This window comes from Myotis nattereri (assembly GCF_964212035.1).
Source record: "Myotis nattereri genome assembly, chromosome: 2".
Lineage (NCBI taxonomy): Eukaryota > Metazoa > Chordata > Mammalia > Chiroptera > Vespertilionidae > Myotis > Myotis nattereri.
Genome location: NC_138076.1, coordinates 194,437,665 through 194,453,337, shown reverse-complemented (window position 1 = coordinate 194,453,337; position 15,673 = coordinate 194,437,665). Strand labels below are relative to the sequence as shown.

Genomic DNA, 15,673 nt, shown 5'->3' with positions numbered 1-15,673 from the left:
GGTAGATCTGGAATGATGATGGGGGCTGGAATTCAAATCCTTCCCGAAAACCCTATGCCTCTATTGTATTCCCTCTGACATCCTTCTCATATTTCTCCCTTAATTTCTTTTTCTGTTTTTACTTAGAGACTCTCCCCATTTCTCACTTTTCCACGTCCCCAGTCTGGTCTTTATCATTTTCCTTTTGCAGTGAAGCAATGACAGTGAATGCCTGTGTGTTGCCAGACACACAGTAGGTGCTCTGTGAATGTTAGAGTGACTGGCTACTGGATGGAGTGTAGCTTAGCTTGCTGGTGTTAAAACATGCCCCTGGTTCAGACACATAAATACAACCTTAATTTCTCTCTCTCTCCCCGCCCCTCCTTCCCCCAGGATTACCTACCTTTCAATGACTGCTTTTCTTCAAAGCTACTCATTGCTTATTTTATCAGACTTCGGCTGATTTGATTTTATTTCTTAAAATATATTTTTATTGTTTCAGAGAGGAAGGAAGAGGGAGAGAGAGAGAAACATCAATGATGAGAGAGAATCATTGATTAACTGCCTCTTGTATGCCCCACACTGGGGATTGAGCTCACAACCGGGGTATGTGCCCTTGACCAGAATCGAACCCAGGATCCTTCAGTCCACAGGCTGACGCTCTACTCACTGAACCAAACCAGCCAGGGCAGATTTCAACTGATTTTACAAGTGGCAGTATGGGGAGGGGCACACTGGGCTTTCGCAGGTACATTCCTGCATTTCTGTGGCCTTTCGGATTCCCTGGGTCTGACTGACTTGTAAGCAGGTTTGGTGCTGGAAGGAGGGAGAGGCTCTTCTCTAGAGGGGCTTGCAAAGACATACCTGTCACAAATAGTCATCATGGTCATTGCTGTGTGCTTCTGTTAAGACTGTCTTCCCCTTTCGATATTTGGGTTTTATTTGGACGTTTTGGGTTGACAGTATTTTAAAGTCAATCTACACAGCAAAAAATATGCTAATAGTTATAGTTGAAGAGAAGTGGCTAGTTTATTGGGCAGAGCATCCGTTGTAAGTTCAGAAGACCTGGGGCTTTGGTCCATCTATTTTTTACTCAAGTAAATTCTTATTAAGTTCCCTGGAAAGGTTAGGCTCACCCCTCACTACCTGCCTCAGTGTGGTTCCGTGGAGGTGAGTAAGAAGTGATCACTTTGTATTCCTTGGGGAAAATAGGGTCTAGAATGTGGAAATGCCATTTACCTTAGCGAAGCCTCCTAACTCGGAGCACACAGGCAAGCTTACGCTGTTCGCACTGAGGCCAGCAGCGCTTCATCCAAGAAGACCTACAAAGTTAGTGGGTTTAGAGGTCAAGAACAGAACTCCATATATACATGACATCAGTGGGGGATACAGAAAGGAAGAAAACAGTAGCAAGGGAATATTTTTGCTCTCAAAAGATCATATGGTTGGTAGTATGGAAAGACATGACACTTAGCAGGAAGTACAAACCAAGGCAAATGAAAATAGCTGACGGTATACACAGATATAGATATATAGCTATAGATAGGGTGTGAGGAGGTGTATGTTCCCGTCTAAGCCAAGTGAGAGGATAGGCTCACAAATCTGTATTGGGTACTCACTGATTTGATTGGTAAAGCGAAAGTCCTGCCTTTTCCTCTAGCCTTTGGGAACCCAAGCACTAGAGAGGGGGGTCTTATGAGGCTCTCAAAAGTGAAATTCTGCACTTTGGGGACACGTAGATTTTGTCTTGGGATTGGTAGGGTTGCATTCCTTTGCATTGTAGAATGGGACATTCTTCTCCTACTTACTCTGATGTGAAAAAAAAGACTATTTTCAAATCTCTGGGGTTGACCTACGTCTTCTGAGGATTATCTCAACCAACTTCTGATAAAGTGTAAAGAAAGAACCTGGGCTTTGGAGTCAGGGAGAGGTGGGCTTGATTTGGTGCTGTCACTGGTTCCTCACTGTATGTTCATCACATGAAGTTGGCAAGTCAGAATCACAAATCTTTGAGCCCGTTTCCTCACTTATGTAATGGGAATAAGAACACCTACTTTTCAGGGTTGGTTATAAATATTGTGTATGTGAAGGCTTGACATAAAGAGGGTGCTCAATAAATAAATTAACACTTTAGCTATGTTTCTTGATGTTCTTTTGTAAGGATCTGTGGAGTTTGTGTGTACACAAATATTTCCTAGGGATCATGAAGGGTAAAATAGTGTCATCTCCTGAATTGGGGCTCATAGATACATCTGAGTTTTATTGCCTTCCCCAGAGCTGAAAGAGATGATATTGTAATTCACTTATAGACATGGGGCAAGCCAGCCATGTATTGTGGGGCCTGCACTACTTCTTATTTTATTTTATTTTTCAAAGTATATCTTTATTGATTTCATAGAGGAAGGGAGAAGGAGAGATAGATAGAATCATCAATGATGAGAGTGAGTCATTGACCAGTTGCCTCCTGCACGCCCCCTACTAGGGGTCGAGCCTGCAACCCAGGCATATGCCCTTGACCAGAATCGAACCTGGGGCCCTTCAGTCCTCAGGCTGATGCTCTATCCACTGAGGCAAACCAGCTAGGGCGGGCCTGTACTTCTTGACTGAAAGGCCAAGGCTAGGGCGCTTGCTGTGGTAACCCCTCAGACTCTATTCCCTGATTTGGACATTTTGATGGTCTTTTAACAACAGGCTTCACTGAAAACAGATCCTGCAAGTTCCAGGTGCCTACGCTGGAAACTTGGAGATCCTGCTTCCTGCTTCCCAGGCCACAGTTGTGGGGAACTTGGGGTGAAGCAGGGAAGTTTCTGTATTCAGCTGCCCAGGCAGAGGAGAATGGGGTCTCCACAGCCTGAAGAATGAAGACACGACAGAATAAAGACTCAGTGAGTGACAGCTTAAATGAGGGACATGAAAGATTAGGGGCAGGGAGGGTAGGGGGGTGGGCCTGGAGAGAAAGAATTGCAGTAAGGCACATCTTAAAGGTAGATGTAGTGTAAAAAAACTTTCGTTTCCTTTCTTCTCCTTCAGATGTCAATGAGGAGTGGACGGAAGAAAGAGGCCCCTGGGCCCCGGGAGGAATTGAGATCGAGGGGCCGGGCCTCCCCTGGAGGGGTCAGCACGTCCAGCAGTGATGGCAAAGCTGAGAAGTCTAGGCAGACGGCCAAGGTATTCTGTCTTGAGGTCCTCCCACAGGTGGCCCAGGCGCTGGGGCTAAGGCTGTGTGTGTGTGCTGTGGGGGTACTTCCTCGCTGGCAGAGGGCAGTGGTGGAGGTTTGGGAGGTGTAAGAGGAATGTTCCCTTTCTCGCTAACAGAAGGCGCGAGTAGAGGAAGCCTCCACCCCAAAGGTCAGCAAGCAGGGCCGGAGTGAGGAGATCTCAGAGAGTGAAAGTGAGGAGACCCATGCACCAAAGAAGACCAAAACGGAGGTATCCCGACCCATCTTCTGACTGTTCTGTCCCCCACACTTGCTTCATTCAGGATTCCCACTTTAATCTTCCCTGGGATAGGAGAAAAGTGGAGGAGCCTGGCCTTTCCTTTTCTAGGTCCTGATTTTCAGGAAGGAGGAGGAGGTTTAGGGTGAGAAGTCTTAGTGGAAGGAACAGATAAATCATACAAAAAATGCAGAAGTGGACCTTTTAAGAACCAAGGGTTTCTGGGATGTTAAAGAGGTAAAGGAGTTAAGAAGGGGATGGATATAAGCTGGTGGAAGACGGACTTGGGTTCAGCTGTGGATAGGAAGAAGGTGCTTAAGATGGACACTCGAAGAGGAACAGGGTTTTACAAGGAGGGGCTGATCTGGGGAGCAGCTGAGAATGTGGGGAGGGGTGGAATCCAGAGGTGGTAGGAGAGTGGGCTTGAGTAAGAGTGTCCATCGCGTCGTGGCCCAGTGGTGCGCTGTGAGGGGGAAATGATTTATGCAAGGGAGGCCCCAAATCTAGGGGAAGCCAGAAAGGAAAGGCAGAGGGGAAAACAGCTCTCCCTGTTCTGCAGCAGGAGCTCCCCCGGCCCCAGTCCCCCTCGGATCTGGACAGTCTAGATGGGCGGAGCCTCAATGATGATGGTAGCAGTGACCCCAGGGACATAGACCAGGACAACCGAAGCACGTCCCCCAGCATCTACAGCCCTGGGAGCGTGGAGAATGACTCCGACTCGTCCTCCGGCCTGTCCCAGGGCCCGGCCCGCCCCTACCACCCACCTCCACTCTTTCCTCCCTCCCCCCCACCGCCAGACAGCAACCCTCGACAGCCAGAGCCTGGTTTTGAATCCCACCCTTCTGTGACACCCACTGGATATCATGCTCCCATGGAGCCCCCCACATCTCGAATGTTCCAGGCTCCTCCTGGGGCCCCTCCGCCTCATCCACAGCTCTACCCTGGGGGTGCTGGTGGAGGAGTTTTGTCTGGACCCCCAATGGGCCCCAAGGGGGGAGGGGCTGCCTCTTCAGTGGGGGCCCCTAGTGGCGGTAAGCAGCAACCCCCACCCACTACCCCCATTTCAATATCGGGCTCTGGGGCTGGGGGTGCGCCCCCAACAAAGCCATCAAACGCTCCAGTGGGTGGTGGAAACCTACCCTCTGCTCCACCACCAGCCACCTTCCCACATGTGACACCAAACCTGCCTCCCCCACCTGCTCTGAGACCCCTGAACAATGCATCTGCCTCTCCTCCTGGCCTGGGATCCCAGCCCCTACCTGGGCATCTGCCCTCTCCCCATGCCATGGGGCAGGGTATGGGTGGACTTCCTCCTGGCCCAGAAAAGGGCCCCACTCTTGCTCCCTCGCCCCACCCTCTGCCCCCTGCCTCCTCTTCTGCCCCCGCCCCGCCAATGAGGTACCCTTACTCGTCCTCTAGTAGCAGCTCTGCAGCAGCCCCCTCGTCCAGTTCGTCCTCCTCTGCCTCCCAGTACCCCGCTTCCCAGGCCCTGCCCAGTTATCCCCACTCCTTCCCTCCCCCCACAAGCCTCTCCGTGTCCAATCAGCCGCCCAAGTACACCCAGCCTTCGCTCCCGTCCCAGGCTGTGTGGAGCCAGGGCCCCCCGCCACCCCCTGCCTATGGCCGCCTCCTCGCCAACAACAATGCCCATCCAGGCCCCTTCCCTCCTGCTGGAGGCCAGTCCACTGCCCACCCCGCCGCCCCCACACATCACCACCACCACCAGCAGCAGCAGCCGCCGCCACAGCAGCAGCAGCATCATGGGAGCTCCGGGCCCCCTCCACCCGGAGCGTATGCCCACCCTCTGGAGGGCAGCAGTTCCCACCATGGGCACCCCTATGCCATGTCTCCCTCCCTGGGCGCTCTGCGGTCCTACCCACCGGGGCCAGCACACCTGCCCCCCCCTCACGGCCAGGTGCCCTACAGCCAGGCGGGCCCCAGCGGCCCCCCCACCTCCTCCTCTTCCAACTCCTCTGCCTCCTCTCAAGGGTCCTACCCGTGTCCACACCCCTCTCCTTCCCAGGGCCCCCCAGGGGCGCCCTACCCCTTCCCCCCGGCGCCACCGGTCACCACCTCCTCGGCGACGCTCTCCACAGTCATCGCCACCGTGGCGTCCTCGCCCGCCGGCTACAAGGCCGCCTCCCCGCCTGGGGCCCCGCCGTACGGGAAGCGGGCCCCTTCCCCGGGGGCCTACAAGACAGCCACCCCGCCGGGGTACAAGCCTGGGTCCCCGCCCTCCTTCCGAACGGGGACCCCCCCGGGCTACCGAGGCACCTCGCCGCCCGCGGGCCCAGGCCCCTTCAAGCCCGGCTCGCCCACCGTGGGGCCCGGGCCGCTGCCGCCAGCGGGACCCGCGGGCCTGTCTGCTCTGCCACCGCCGGCCGGCCCGGCCCCAGGACCGCCCCTGAGCGCCACGCAGATCAAACAGGAGCCGGCTGAGGAGTACGAGACCCCCGAGAGCCCGGTGCCCGCGGCCCGCAGCCCCTCTCCCCCTCCCAAGGTGGTAGACGTGCCCAGCCATGCCAGTCAGTCAGCCCGGTGAGTGGGCGCGGGCGGGCTGGGGAGGGGAATGGCGGAGGGGGGGTCGGGGGCTGCGTCCACAAGGTGCTTTGTAAAGTACGGCGGCCCCTGTCCGCCTGCCCAGCCGGTGCGGGCTGAGCGCGCGCTGCCTCTGCGCCCTCAGGTTCAACAAACACCTGGACCGCGGCTTTAACTCGTGCGCGCGCAGCGACCTGTACTTCGTGCCCTTGGAGGGCTCCAAGCTGGCCAAGAAGCGGGCCGACCTGGTGGAGAAGGTGCGGCGCGAGGCCGAACAGCGCGCGCGCGAAGAGAAGGAGCGCGAGCGCGAGCGAGAACGCGAGAAGGAGCGCGAGCGCGAGAAGGAGCGCGAGCTGGAGCGGAGCGTGGTGAGTGCGTCACGGCGTGCGCCTCCCGCCTTCCGGCCTGCCTGGTGCGCTGCGCAGTCAGGCTCGAGGGGCGGGGGTCACTGCGCCACCTCTTGGAGAGGAGGAAGTAGTGCAGCCCAGGAAATGGAGACCACAGGATTCCTGCGGGAGGGATGCCTGGCCTGGGGTCGGCTCAGGTCAGACTACCTGTGGATTGTAAGAGCTGCTCTTCAGAAGTGGGTAGGGGAGTCCCTGGTAGGCTGAGTTCCAATAAGACGAGGTACTTTGGCATTCTGCTGCTGAGATAAACTAGCAGCTCAGGATTGCCCACCTTTTTTATTATTGATTTCCAGAGAGAAGAAGGGAGGGAGAAACGTGGTGGGTTGCTTTTCGCCCATGTCCCAACCCGGATTTGAACCTGCAACGTTTTGGTGTACAGGCTGATGCTCCAACCAACTGAGCCACACCAGACAGGGCCTGGCCACCATTTTCTAAAACTGCTCTTCTGATTCCTTTTCTCCCTGTATCCCACAGAAGTTGGCTCAGGAGGGCCGTGCTCCAGTGGAGTGTCCGTCTCTCGGCCCAGTGCCCCATCGCCCTCCATTTGAGCCGGGCAGTGCTGTGGCTACAGTGCCCCCCTACCTGGGTCCTGACACTCCAGCCCTGCGCACACTCAGTGAATATGCCCGGCCTCACGTCATGTCTCCTGGCAACCGCAACCATCCGTTCTACGTGCCCCTGGGGGCAGTGGACCCGGGACTCCTGGGTTACAATGTCCCAGCCCTGTACAGCAGTGACCCAGCAGCCCGGGAGAGGGAGCGGGAAGCCCGGGAAAGAGACCTCCGTGACCGCCTCAAGCCCGGCTTTGAGGTGAAGCCCAGCGAGCTGGAGCCCCTACACGGTGTCCCTGGGCCTGGGCTGGACCCCTTCCCCCGCCATGGAGGCCTGGCTCTGCAGCCTGGCCCCCCTGGCCTGCACCCGTTCCCGTTTCACCCGAGCCTGGGGCCGCTGGAGAGAGAGCGCCTGGCGCTGGCGGCGGGGCCCGCCCTGCGGCCCGACATGTCCTACGCGGAGCGCCTGGCCGCGGAGAGGCAGCACGCGGAGAGGGTGGCAGCCCTGGGCAACGACCCGCTGGCCCGGCTGCAGATGCTCAACGTGACCCCCCACCACCACCAGCACTCCCACATCCACTCGCACCTGCACCTTCACCAGCAGGATGCCATCCACGCAGGTGAGACGCCTACTTCCTTCCTCCCCCCCCCCCCCAAGTGGTTGGGCTCTTCTCTTCCTCAGTCCAGGACCCCCTCGTCCGGCATGAGCTCTCTCCTCAGTGCTTCCTGATCTTTGCTTCCCTGTCGTTCACCAGCCTGTCGTCTCCTACCCTCGCCTTGCCACAGCGACTGTTCCCCACATCCCACCCATGAGAGAGGCCAAAGTGGAGCCCTTTGAGAGAGCACTGCCTTTCTGCCGTTACCGCCCATCCCCCCAGACCCTCACGTACCTGTTTTCTTGCTCCTCTGGATTCAGCTCTCTTGTGACTTCTTGCCACCTTCTCTCCTCCCAGCTGTAGGTCTTTTATGTTTCTCCCCATCTCTGTGCCTTTCAGAAAGAATCTTGTAGCTGTGGTTGTGGGCATCATAGGTGATAATGAGCTTTACTTACTGTCCTTTTACTATATTTCTTTTTTTAAAAAAAGACTTTTATTGATTTCAGAGAGGAAGGGAGAGATAGAAACATCAAGGATGAGAGCGAATCATTGATCGGCTGTCTCCTGCAAGCCCCCTACTAGGGATTGAGCCCATCACCCGGGCATGTGCCCTTGACCGGAATCCAACCTGGGACCCTTCAGTCCACAGGCCAATGCTCTAGCCACTGAGCCCAAACCGGCTGCAGTGGTCGGCAAACTGCAGCTAGGCAAACCGCGGCTCGCGAGCCACATGCGGCTCTTTGGCCCCTTGAGTGTGGCTTTTCCACAAAATACCAGCTCTTCCACAAAATACCGACATCTGCGCATGGACCACGAAGTTTCAGTCGCACTATACGTGCGTGCCCGCACGTGGTATTTTGTGGAAGAGCCACACTCAAGGGGCCAAAGAGCCGCATGTGGCTCGCGAGCCACGGTTTGCCGACCATGGGGCTAGGGTTTCACTAGATTTCTTATTGCCCAACCTAAGCTTACATTCATGTTCATTCCAACCTCCCTTGAGCTTTCTCTCTCTCTGTTAACCTCTCTTCCTGTCTCATTTTCTCAACTTTCTTCCCTCTTTCATCTCCTCTAAGCAGACCACGTCTCTCTTTCCTTTTCCTCAGGCCGCTCTGATAACTATAATCTGTCTGTTAATATGTCCCTGCGCCATTAGCGTCTCATACTTGTCCATTGTGCTCCTTGTTCCACTCTGGATCTCCCTGTGTTTGATTTTCCATCTCTCTTCCCAGGCTTGGATCCCTTCACTACATGCATGGTTTTCCCCAAACCTGCCCTCTGGTGACACCTTCCTCTTCTTTACCCTCCAGCCTCTGCCTCAGTGCACCCTCTCATTGACCCCCTGGCCTCAGGGTCTCACCTTACCCGGATACCCTACCCAGCTGGGACCCTCCCCAACCCCCTTCTTCCTCACCCTCTGCACGAGAATGAAGTTCTTCGTCACCAGCTCTTTGGTAAGGATGGAGGTTGGGGATAGGGAAGGTCTAATAAAGGAAGAGCAGAAAGGAGGAATTTGGGTGGTGGGATTGGCCTAATTTGGCTTGGGGTGGGTGAGGAGGTGCCCAGAAGAGCTGGGGGTGGGAGCCGCTCTGCTGGAGAGAGGCATCGGTTTTATTGCCCAGCCAAGAAGTTTGAATCCTAACTCCACCACTGGTGTTTTTCAAGACTGCTGTTACCTAACATTTTTAGTCTCAGTTTCCTCTGTATGTAAAGTGGTTGGTTATCTCTTGGCTCAGAGTAGGTCATCAGTCATGTGCCCTGTGCCCTCCCTGCCTACAGCTGCTCCTTACCGGGACCTGCCAGCTTCCCTCTCTGCCCCGATGTCAGCAGCTCACCAGCTGCAGGCCATGCACGCACAGTCCGCTGAGCTGCAGCGCCTGGCGCTGGAGCAGCAGCAGTGGCTGCATGCCCATCACCCGCTGCACAGTGTGCCGCTGCCTGCCCAGGAGGACTACTACAGGTATGACTGGGCGCCCTTCGGCCAGGAATGAGGAGATGTAAGCCTGGGATGGGGTGTAGGCATGGTACAACTTGGTGTTAGTCTTCTCAGGGAGGGATCCCCTCTTCCACCATCCTCTGTGAGAGGGGTCCGGTCAGATTTGACCTCACTCGCTTATTCTGTTCTACTCCCAGTCACCTGAAAAAGGAAAGTGACAAGCCACTGTAAACCTGCCATCAAGAGAACACCCAAGTGTGCATCTGGATCTTGGAAGCCTCCCTCCCGGCCTGCCATCCAGAGCGAGGAGGGGTGCTGCCCAGTTGCAGGGCCTCATCAGCTGGGCAGAGGGAGGGAGGAAGGGACAGATGGGAAACCGAGGCTCCTGTGGTGTGCAGAGGTGGGGAGGTAGGGGGGTGGGGGCAGAAAGCGCGCAGTATCTTGGACCAGGTCCCTCTTTTTGTCCCCCTGCTTTCTTCCTGTCCCATGCCCAGCCCCTATGGCCACCACCCCGCCCTGCCCCGTTGGTGTGATAATTTCATCTGTTAGATGTGGCTGTTTTTGCGTAGCATTGTGTGCCACCCCCTGCCTCTACCCAACCCCTGTGTGCGCGCCCCCCTCTGCAATGTATGCCCCTTGCCCCTGCCCCACATTAATAATTTATATATATAAATATCTATATGATGCTCTTTAAAAACATCCCAACCAAAACCAACCAAACAAAACATCCTCACAACTCCCCAGGAAGATGGCTGTGACTCCTTATTTGCGGCTACGGGGCAGGGTGGGGGGTGAGGGGTGGGAAGTTGTCTGCTCAATGGGGCCTCAATAGAGACCCTCTGGGAAGTGGGAAGGGATGGGCCTTCTGAAGAACTGGGTGGAGGGACCCTAAACAGTTGAAAAGGATACTCCCATCAGGATGCTGGAGGCCTGGGACAGGCACACCTCTGCCAAGGTCAGGTCTAGGAAATACTCAGACTTAGGAGGTTTTTGTTTTTAAAATATATTTTTATTAATTTCAGAGAAGGGAGAGCGAGATAGGAACATCAATGAGAGAAAATCATTGATTGGCTGCTTCTTGAAAACTTCCCCTTCCTTCTCCCTCCCCCTTACACCCCACCTTCCCTCCCCTGTCCCCCTCCTCCCACATGAGCCTGTAACCCGGGCATGTACTCTGACGGGGAATGAACCCCCACCTGATTCATAGGCCCACGCGCGACCACTGAACCACCACTGCTGCGCTGAGGCATGGCAGCTAGGAGCCACCAGTCTGAATCCTTTCTGCAGAACACTTTGAGACATTATGAAGCAGAGGTCCAAGAGCCGTATTTCCACAGATTAATGCGATTAGAATCCAGGAGTCTACCCTATGGTTTGAGGAGAGAGCACGTGACCATTTCAAACGCCTAGGCAAGTTAGCCAGCATCACGCCGCAGCACTCCTATGCAAGTGCGACGGCTGTTTCAGTTCCAAGCTTTTATTGCTGCAAGTCACCCTCCTTAAAAACCAAAAGGTGTGACTGGCTTCTCTCAGCCAATCAGCATCGGTCTCATTTGCATACGCTCGTCTCAAACGTTTGCCAACTCTAGACACGCACTCGAGTCCCTTAAATACCGTCTTTCCTTGAGAGACTCGCCGTGCGCCTCGCTGCGTGCACAGCAGTGGGAGCTGGGAGCGTCCGCCCGGGGTCACCCTCACCCTGAGCGGAGTCCACGGGCGCCCCGCGTTCTCGCCAGGGCCCGCCCCGCAGTGCTTACAGCTCTTTTTGAATTTGTCCAGCAGGTCTTCCGGCTCGTCCCGGAAGGCCCTCCCCAAAGCGCGAGTTCACGGCAACAATAGAACCACTCAGAGAGCGCGCGGGCGTTATTCTCCCGGCTCGATACAGCGTCTCGCCCCCGAGTGTTCCCAGTTCCTCGGGGTTCCGTGGGGTGCTCTGGGGGGCGCCCGAGGGACTTCCGGCTGCGGCTGGCTCTTCCCCCGCCCCGACTACCCCGGGGAACCGGTCGGCGGCCTCCCTCTCTTCCCGGCATTTCCTAGGTCTTGCCGTCCGTGCTGCTCCCGTGGCGCTATGGCGTCCGCCTCGGCCCAGGCTGCGGCCCTGAGCGCCGAACAGGCCAAGGGTGAGCAGCAGGGCATCCTAGTCCCGGGGGCCGCCTGCCGGGGAGGGTGCCGGCGGGGGCTGGCAGCGAGATGGGCTTGCTCCGCCGGAAACGGGGCGCGGGGTACCAGCCTCCTCCCTCCTCAGAGAGGGGTGCGGGGCCGTGTTTATCGGGTTACCACGGCTTCGGCCCGCTAATTCCCTGTCCTCTTCCCTGCACTGTCGGCTGGGCCTGCCGGCCACGCTCCGGCGCCGGTCCCGGACGCCACCCTGGGTTGCATCCGCCACACAGTGGTCCTGGCCGAGGTGATCCAGGCGTTCGCGGCCCCCGAGAACGCCGTGCGCATGGACGAGGCTCGGGACAACGCGTGCAACGACATGGGCAAGATGCTGCAGTTCGTGCTGCCCGTGGCCACGCAGATTCAGCAGGAGGTCATCAAGGCCTATGGCTTCAGCTGCGACGGGGAAGGTGGGTCGGCCGGGATGGGGTGGAGTTGGGGAGAAACGTGCTGGATTCGTTGTCCTGACTGTCGTCTCCCTTCTCGCCACACGGAGGCAGCCACAATCCGTCTAATCGTGTTGGCCCTGAGCCCCCTAGGTCCTAGGACCTACTCTGAAATGCGCCAGGTGAAGTCCTCAGTACATTTTGTAGTTACCATTAGTTATACTATTAGTCCATTTTAAGATGAGGAAACATACTCTTGTAGTAAACTAAGTGCCGGAGGGTCGTCACCGCAGAGCCGGACCTGAATCCCGTTTTGAAAGCTTTTCGTCTGCATAATAGCAGCTTTTGCAGCCCCTCCAAGGTGTTTGGGCTGCTCTCTGCTTGAGGGTTGGAAGTTCAGTTTCTTTAATGAGATCATGGTATTCCCCAGGGGTGTTGACTGATTTAGGCTGGCACCCCCTGGCCCTCCTGTGTTGTGTTATAGATATGGGGTGTTTCCTGGGTGTTCATACTTTGGATTCCTGTGACTAAATTGCTAACATTGTTCACTCGATAGGGAGAAGCACGCTGCCTTGGGATATTTCCGTTCCCTTCATCCCATCTGGTTGTGCTCCCTGTAGACGGGAAAGTGGTTGATCCAAACCCCCAGGGCAGAGGGCTTTCATGTGCCTTGTTTTGCAGACAGCTACCTGGCGAGTGACTCATGCTCAGGCTACCCTCTGTCCTCGTCTTGAGCACCTCCATTCCCTGGGGATGTGGGTTGACCTCAGACCCTCCCACCCCCTGCAGGTGTCCTGAAGTTTGCCCGCTTGGTCAAGTCTTACGAAGCCCAGGATCCTGAGATTGCCAGCCTGTCGGGCAAGCTGAAGGCACTGTTCCTGCCGCCTATGACACTGCCACCCCACGGGCCTGCTTCCGGTGGCAGCGTAGCCGCCTCCTGAGAGTTGGCCTTCTCGTGACAGTGCCTGGGAAGGGAAGATCTCCGTGTCCCGGGGGATAATAAACATGCCTGTGATTTCTTCTCAGCGTCATTCTTTTGTGACCTGACAAGCCCACCTCCTGGCCCCGGATTCCCTCTGCCATTTCAGTTGCTCATGTCCCTGTCCAGATCTTCCTATGCTCTTGCTGGGCCCAGCCCTGCTCCAAGGCAGGGTCGGAGGGGGGGCCAGCCCTTCAACACCCTGAGCGGTGGGCCTGCACAGGTAGTACCTCTGGTGAGGAATGGGGCTTCCTGGGCTTTTCCTGCGGCCCCTTGGTGGCTGCGGACCAGAAAGTTCCCTCATTGGCTGGCGTTCACTTGGCCGGGGTTACTTCCTGGTCCTTGCCCCCACCCGCTCTCCTGCGGCCCTGTCAGCTTGCGCTCCAGGTGGAGCTCCAGGTGGCTCCTCCCCTCCCCATGGAAGGAGGCCCTGGACAGGCAGGCAGGCACGCCCTGGACTCTCGACCTGACCGGAGGAGTCGGGCTGGAGGGAAAAGCAGGCTGCTCTGGGTGGTCTGAGGCCAGCCCCACCTCACCTGCCCCTTTGCAGGGGATCCTTAGTGCAGGGCTTGTTCCTGCCGTACCCTTGGCCTGGTGGGCAGCATCGAGGAGGAAGCGGCTGAGTTCAGAGCGTTCTTTTCCACCAGGTCTGGGCCACCACACTGCTGCGCCTCGGGCTCAGCCCCGCCCCGCCCTTCTGGCTCTCTGCCTGTGACTCCCCCGTCCTCGGGGAGATGCTGTCCCGTGGGTAAGTCTCCTGCTCCACCCGGGTGCTGCAGTCTCCTGTTCGTTTGGAGGGAGGAGCAAGGTTCACGCTCACTTCTGACACGTGTGTGACCGTGAGTGCGATCTGTCACTGCTCCCTGCCCTGGGTCTGCATCCTGTCTCTACCCTCGCGTTTTGAGGAGCTCCAGGCTTATTCATGCTTCTGGGGGGACCCACCCCCTTCTCTGACACTTTTCCCTGACACGTGTGTTGATTCTCACCATTGCATTTCTCTCTCCATCCTCCGTTCGCCTGCTTTTGCTGTTTGCTTAAGTTAGACCTGCCCCCCGGGTAGCCCACATCACCTGAAACATAACGTGTCCGAAAGACAAACCTGAGAAAGCTTGTCTGCGTTCCACTTTCTTTCAGTTCCTCTTCAGTTCCCCTCCTCTGTATCATTCATACACAGACACATGGTGAGGCACTTTTGAAGGTTCTGGCTGTAACTGTAGCGGACAGGGCAGACATGGTCCCTGCCCTCATAGAGCTTCATTTCAGTGGGAGGCGACAGACTACACCAAGAACCCAATTAATAGGATACTTTCCGATTCTCAGAAGGGGAAAGAAACAGCTTCATGGGCTAGCAGGTGACTGGGCTGCCGGCGCCCTCCCTGGCTGGAGGGGTCCAGGAGGGTTTTCCTGAGGAGGGGACGAGTGAGTGAGAGCCCCTGGCAGAGGGAATGGCGAGGGAGAGGCCTTGTGTGGGAGCAATGACACAGGGACAGTGCCCGAGGCAGGTGACTGGTGGGGAGGAAAGCAGGGCCCGGCAGGCCTGTTGGAGCTGGGGGCCGTCTGCCTAGTGAGGACCTGCTTGGAGTGTTGGTGAGTCGGTAGGTTGGCCGCCCCCCTCTTTTCATTGGTGCTGCCTTCCCCAGGGCACATGGTTGTCACTGTCAGCCCCGCTGACCGTCTTCTGGACAATCCCGTCCATGCTCCCACCATGATCGTTTTCCCACCAGCCGGTTGGAAAGGCCTCTCCCGGTGCAGGTTCCTTCCCCGGATCCTCAGCGGGGCCTCGTAAGGCTCTGCAACAGGCCCAGCCTCTCAGAGCAGCTTTGCAGCAGGCAGCCCGCTCCGCTCACACGCAGCCCTGCTCCAGCGGATCCTGCGCCTGCCACCTGGGTGCTGCCTCTGTGGGAGCACCGGCCCTCCAGCGTCCCCCTAGGGCCATGCCAGCACCCTCCCCCCAGTATCCTACCTCCACTGAGGTCTGCTGCAGCAGTGTGGCCCTTGCGTGGGGAAGGACAAGCTCTGGTGTCAAATAACCTTGGTCTGTCCACCTTCCCACTCATGCGCTTGTGACCTTGTGCCAGTTACTTAAGGTCTCTAAGCCGGTTTTTTTTATTCTAAAATTGAGCTAATAAGACCTAATAAATAGGGTTGGCATGTGGGTTAATTTGTAATGTAAGAGCTGCTGGCACTAAAACCCTACTGCGTATCAGCTTTTTAAAAAATATTTTTTTTAATTGATTTCAGAGAAGAAGGGAGAGAGAAATGGAAACATCAATGATGGCCTGGCCGGCATGGCTCAGTGGTTGAGCGTCGACCTATGAACCAGGAGGTCACAGTAAAATTATGGTCAGGGCACATGCCTGGGTTGCAGGCTCGATCCCCAGTGTGGGGCCTGCAGGAGGCCGCCAATCAATGATTCTCTCTCATCATTGGTGTTTCTATCTCTTTCTTTCCCAGGTGCTGAGGAATGGGGAAGCTCAGGAATTTCCTAGGCATTTCACTTGGCTATTGTAGACCCCTTATCTTTCTACTTCACCACTGATCTCTATCTCTACCTTTATCTCTCTGCTTCCCAAGTGAATACTTTTCTCTTCTGAAGCACTAGGCACTTATTTTGTAGCTCCCGGCCTCCTTCAGCCTGTTTTCCTTCCTTAAAAAAGTGAGGGAAATAATCTCTACATCAGAAGGATGCATGAGGCCCAGGTGGGATTGTGT

The 15,673-nt window shown here is 56.3% G+C and overlaps 2 protein-coding genes across 2 annotated transcripts; both read left to right on the top strand.

Annotated features, from left to right (window-relative positions):
* Positions 1-2,670: 2,670 nt before the first annotated feature.
* Positions 2,671-10,184, top strand: ATN1 (atrophin 1). The gene is made up of 9 exons (XM_081082388.1): positions 2,671-2,864; positions 3,010-3,147; positions 3,295-3,408; positions 3,974-5,952; positions 6,098-6,320; positions 6,834-7,530; positions 8,814-8,957; positions 9,283-9,463; positions 9,637-10,184. Exons 1-9 carry the CDS (start codon positions 2,838-2,840, stop codon positions 9,668-9,670), a joined length of 3,537 nt encoding a protein of 1,178 aa, XP_080938514.1. The 5' UTR covers positions 2,671-2,837; the 3' UTR covers positions 9,671-10,184.
* A 179-nt stretch (positions 10,185-10,363) lies between these two features.
* Positions 10,364-13,003, top strand: LOC308512756 (protein C10). The gene is made up of 3 exons (XM_081082387.1): positions 10,364-11,559; positions 11,830-12,006; positions 12,772-13,003. Exons 1-3 carry the CDS (start codon positions 11,508-11,510, stop codon positions 12,921-12,923), a joined length of 381 nt encoding a protein of 126 aa, XP_080938513.1. The 5' UTR covers positions 10,364-11,507; the 3' UTR covers positions 12,924-13,003.
* The last annotated feature ends 2,670 nt before the right edge of the window (positions 13,004-15,673 follow it).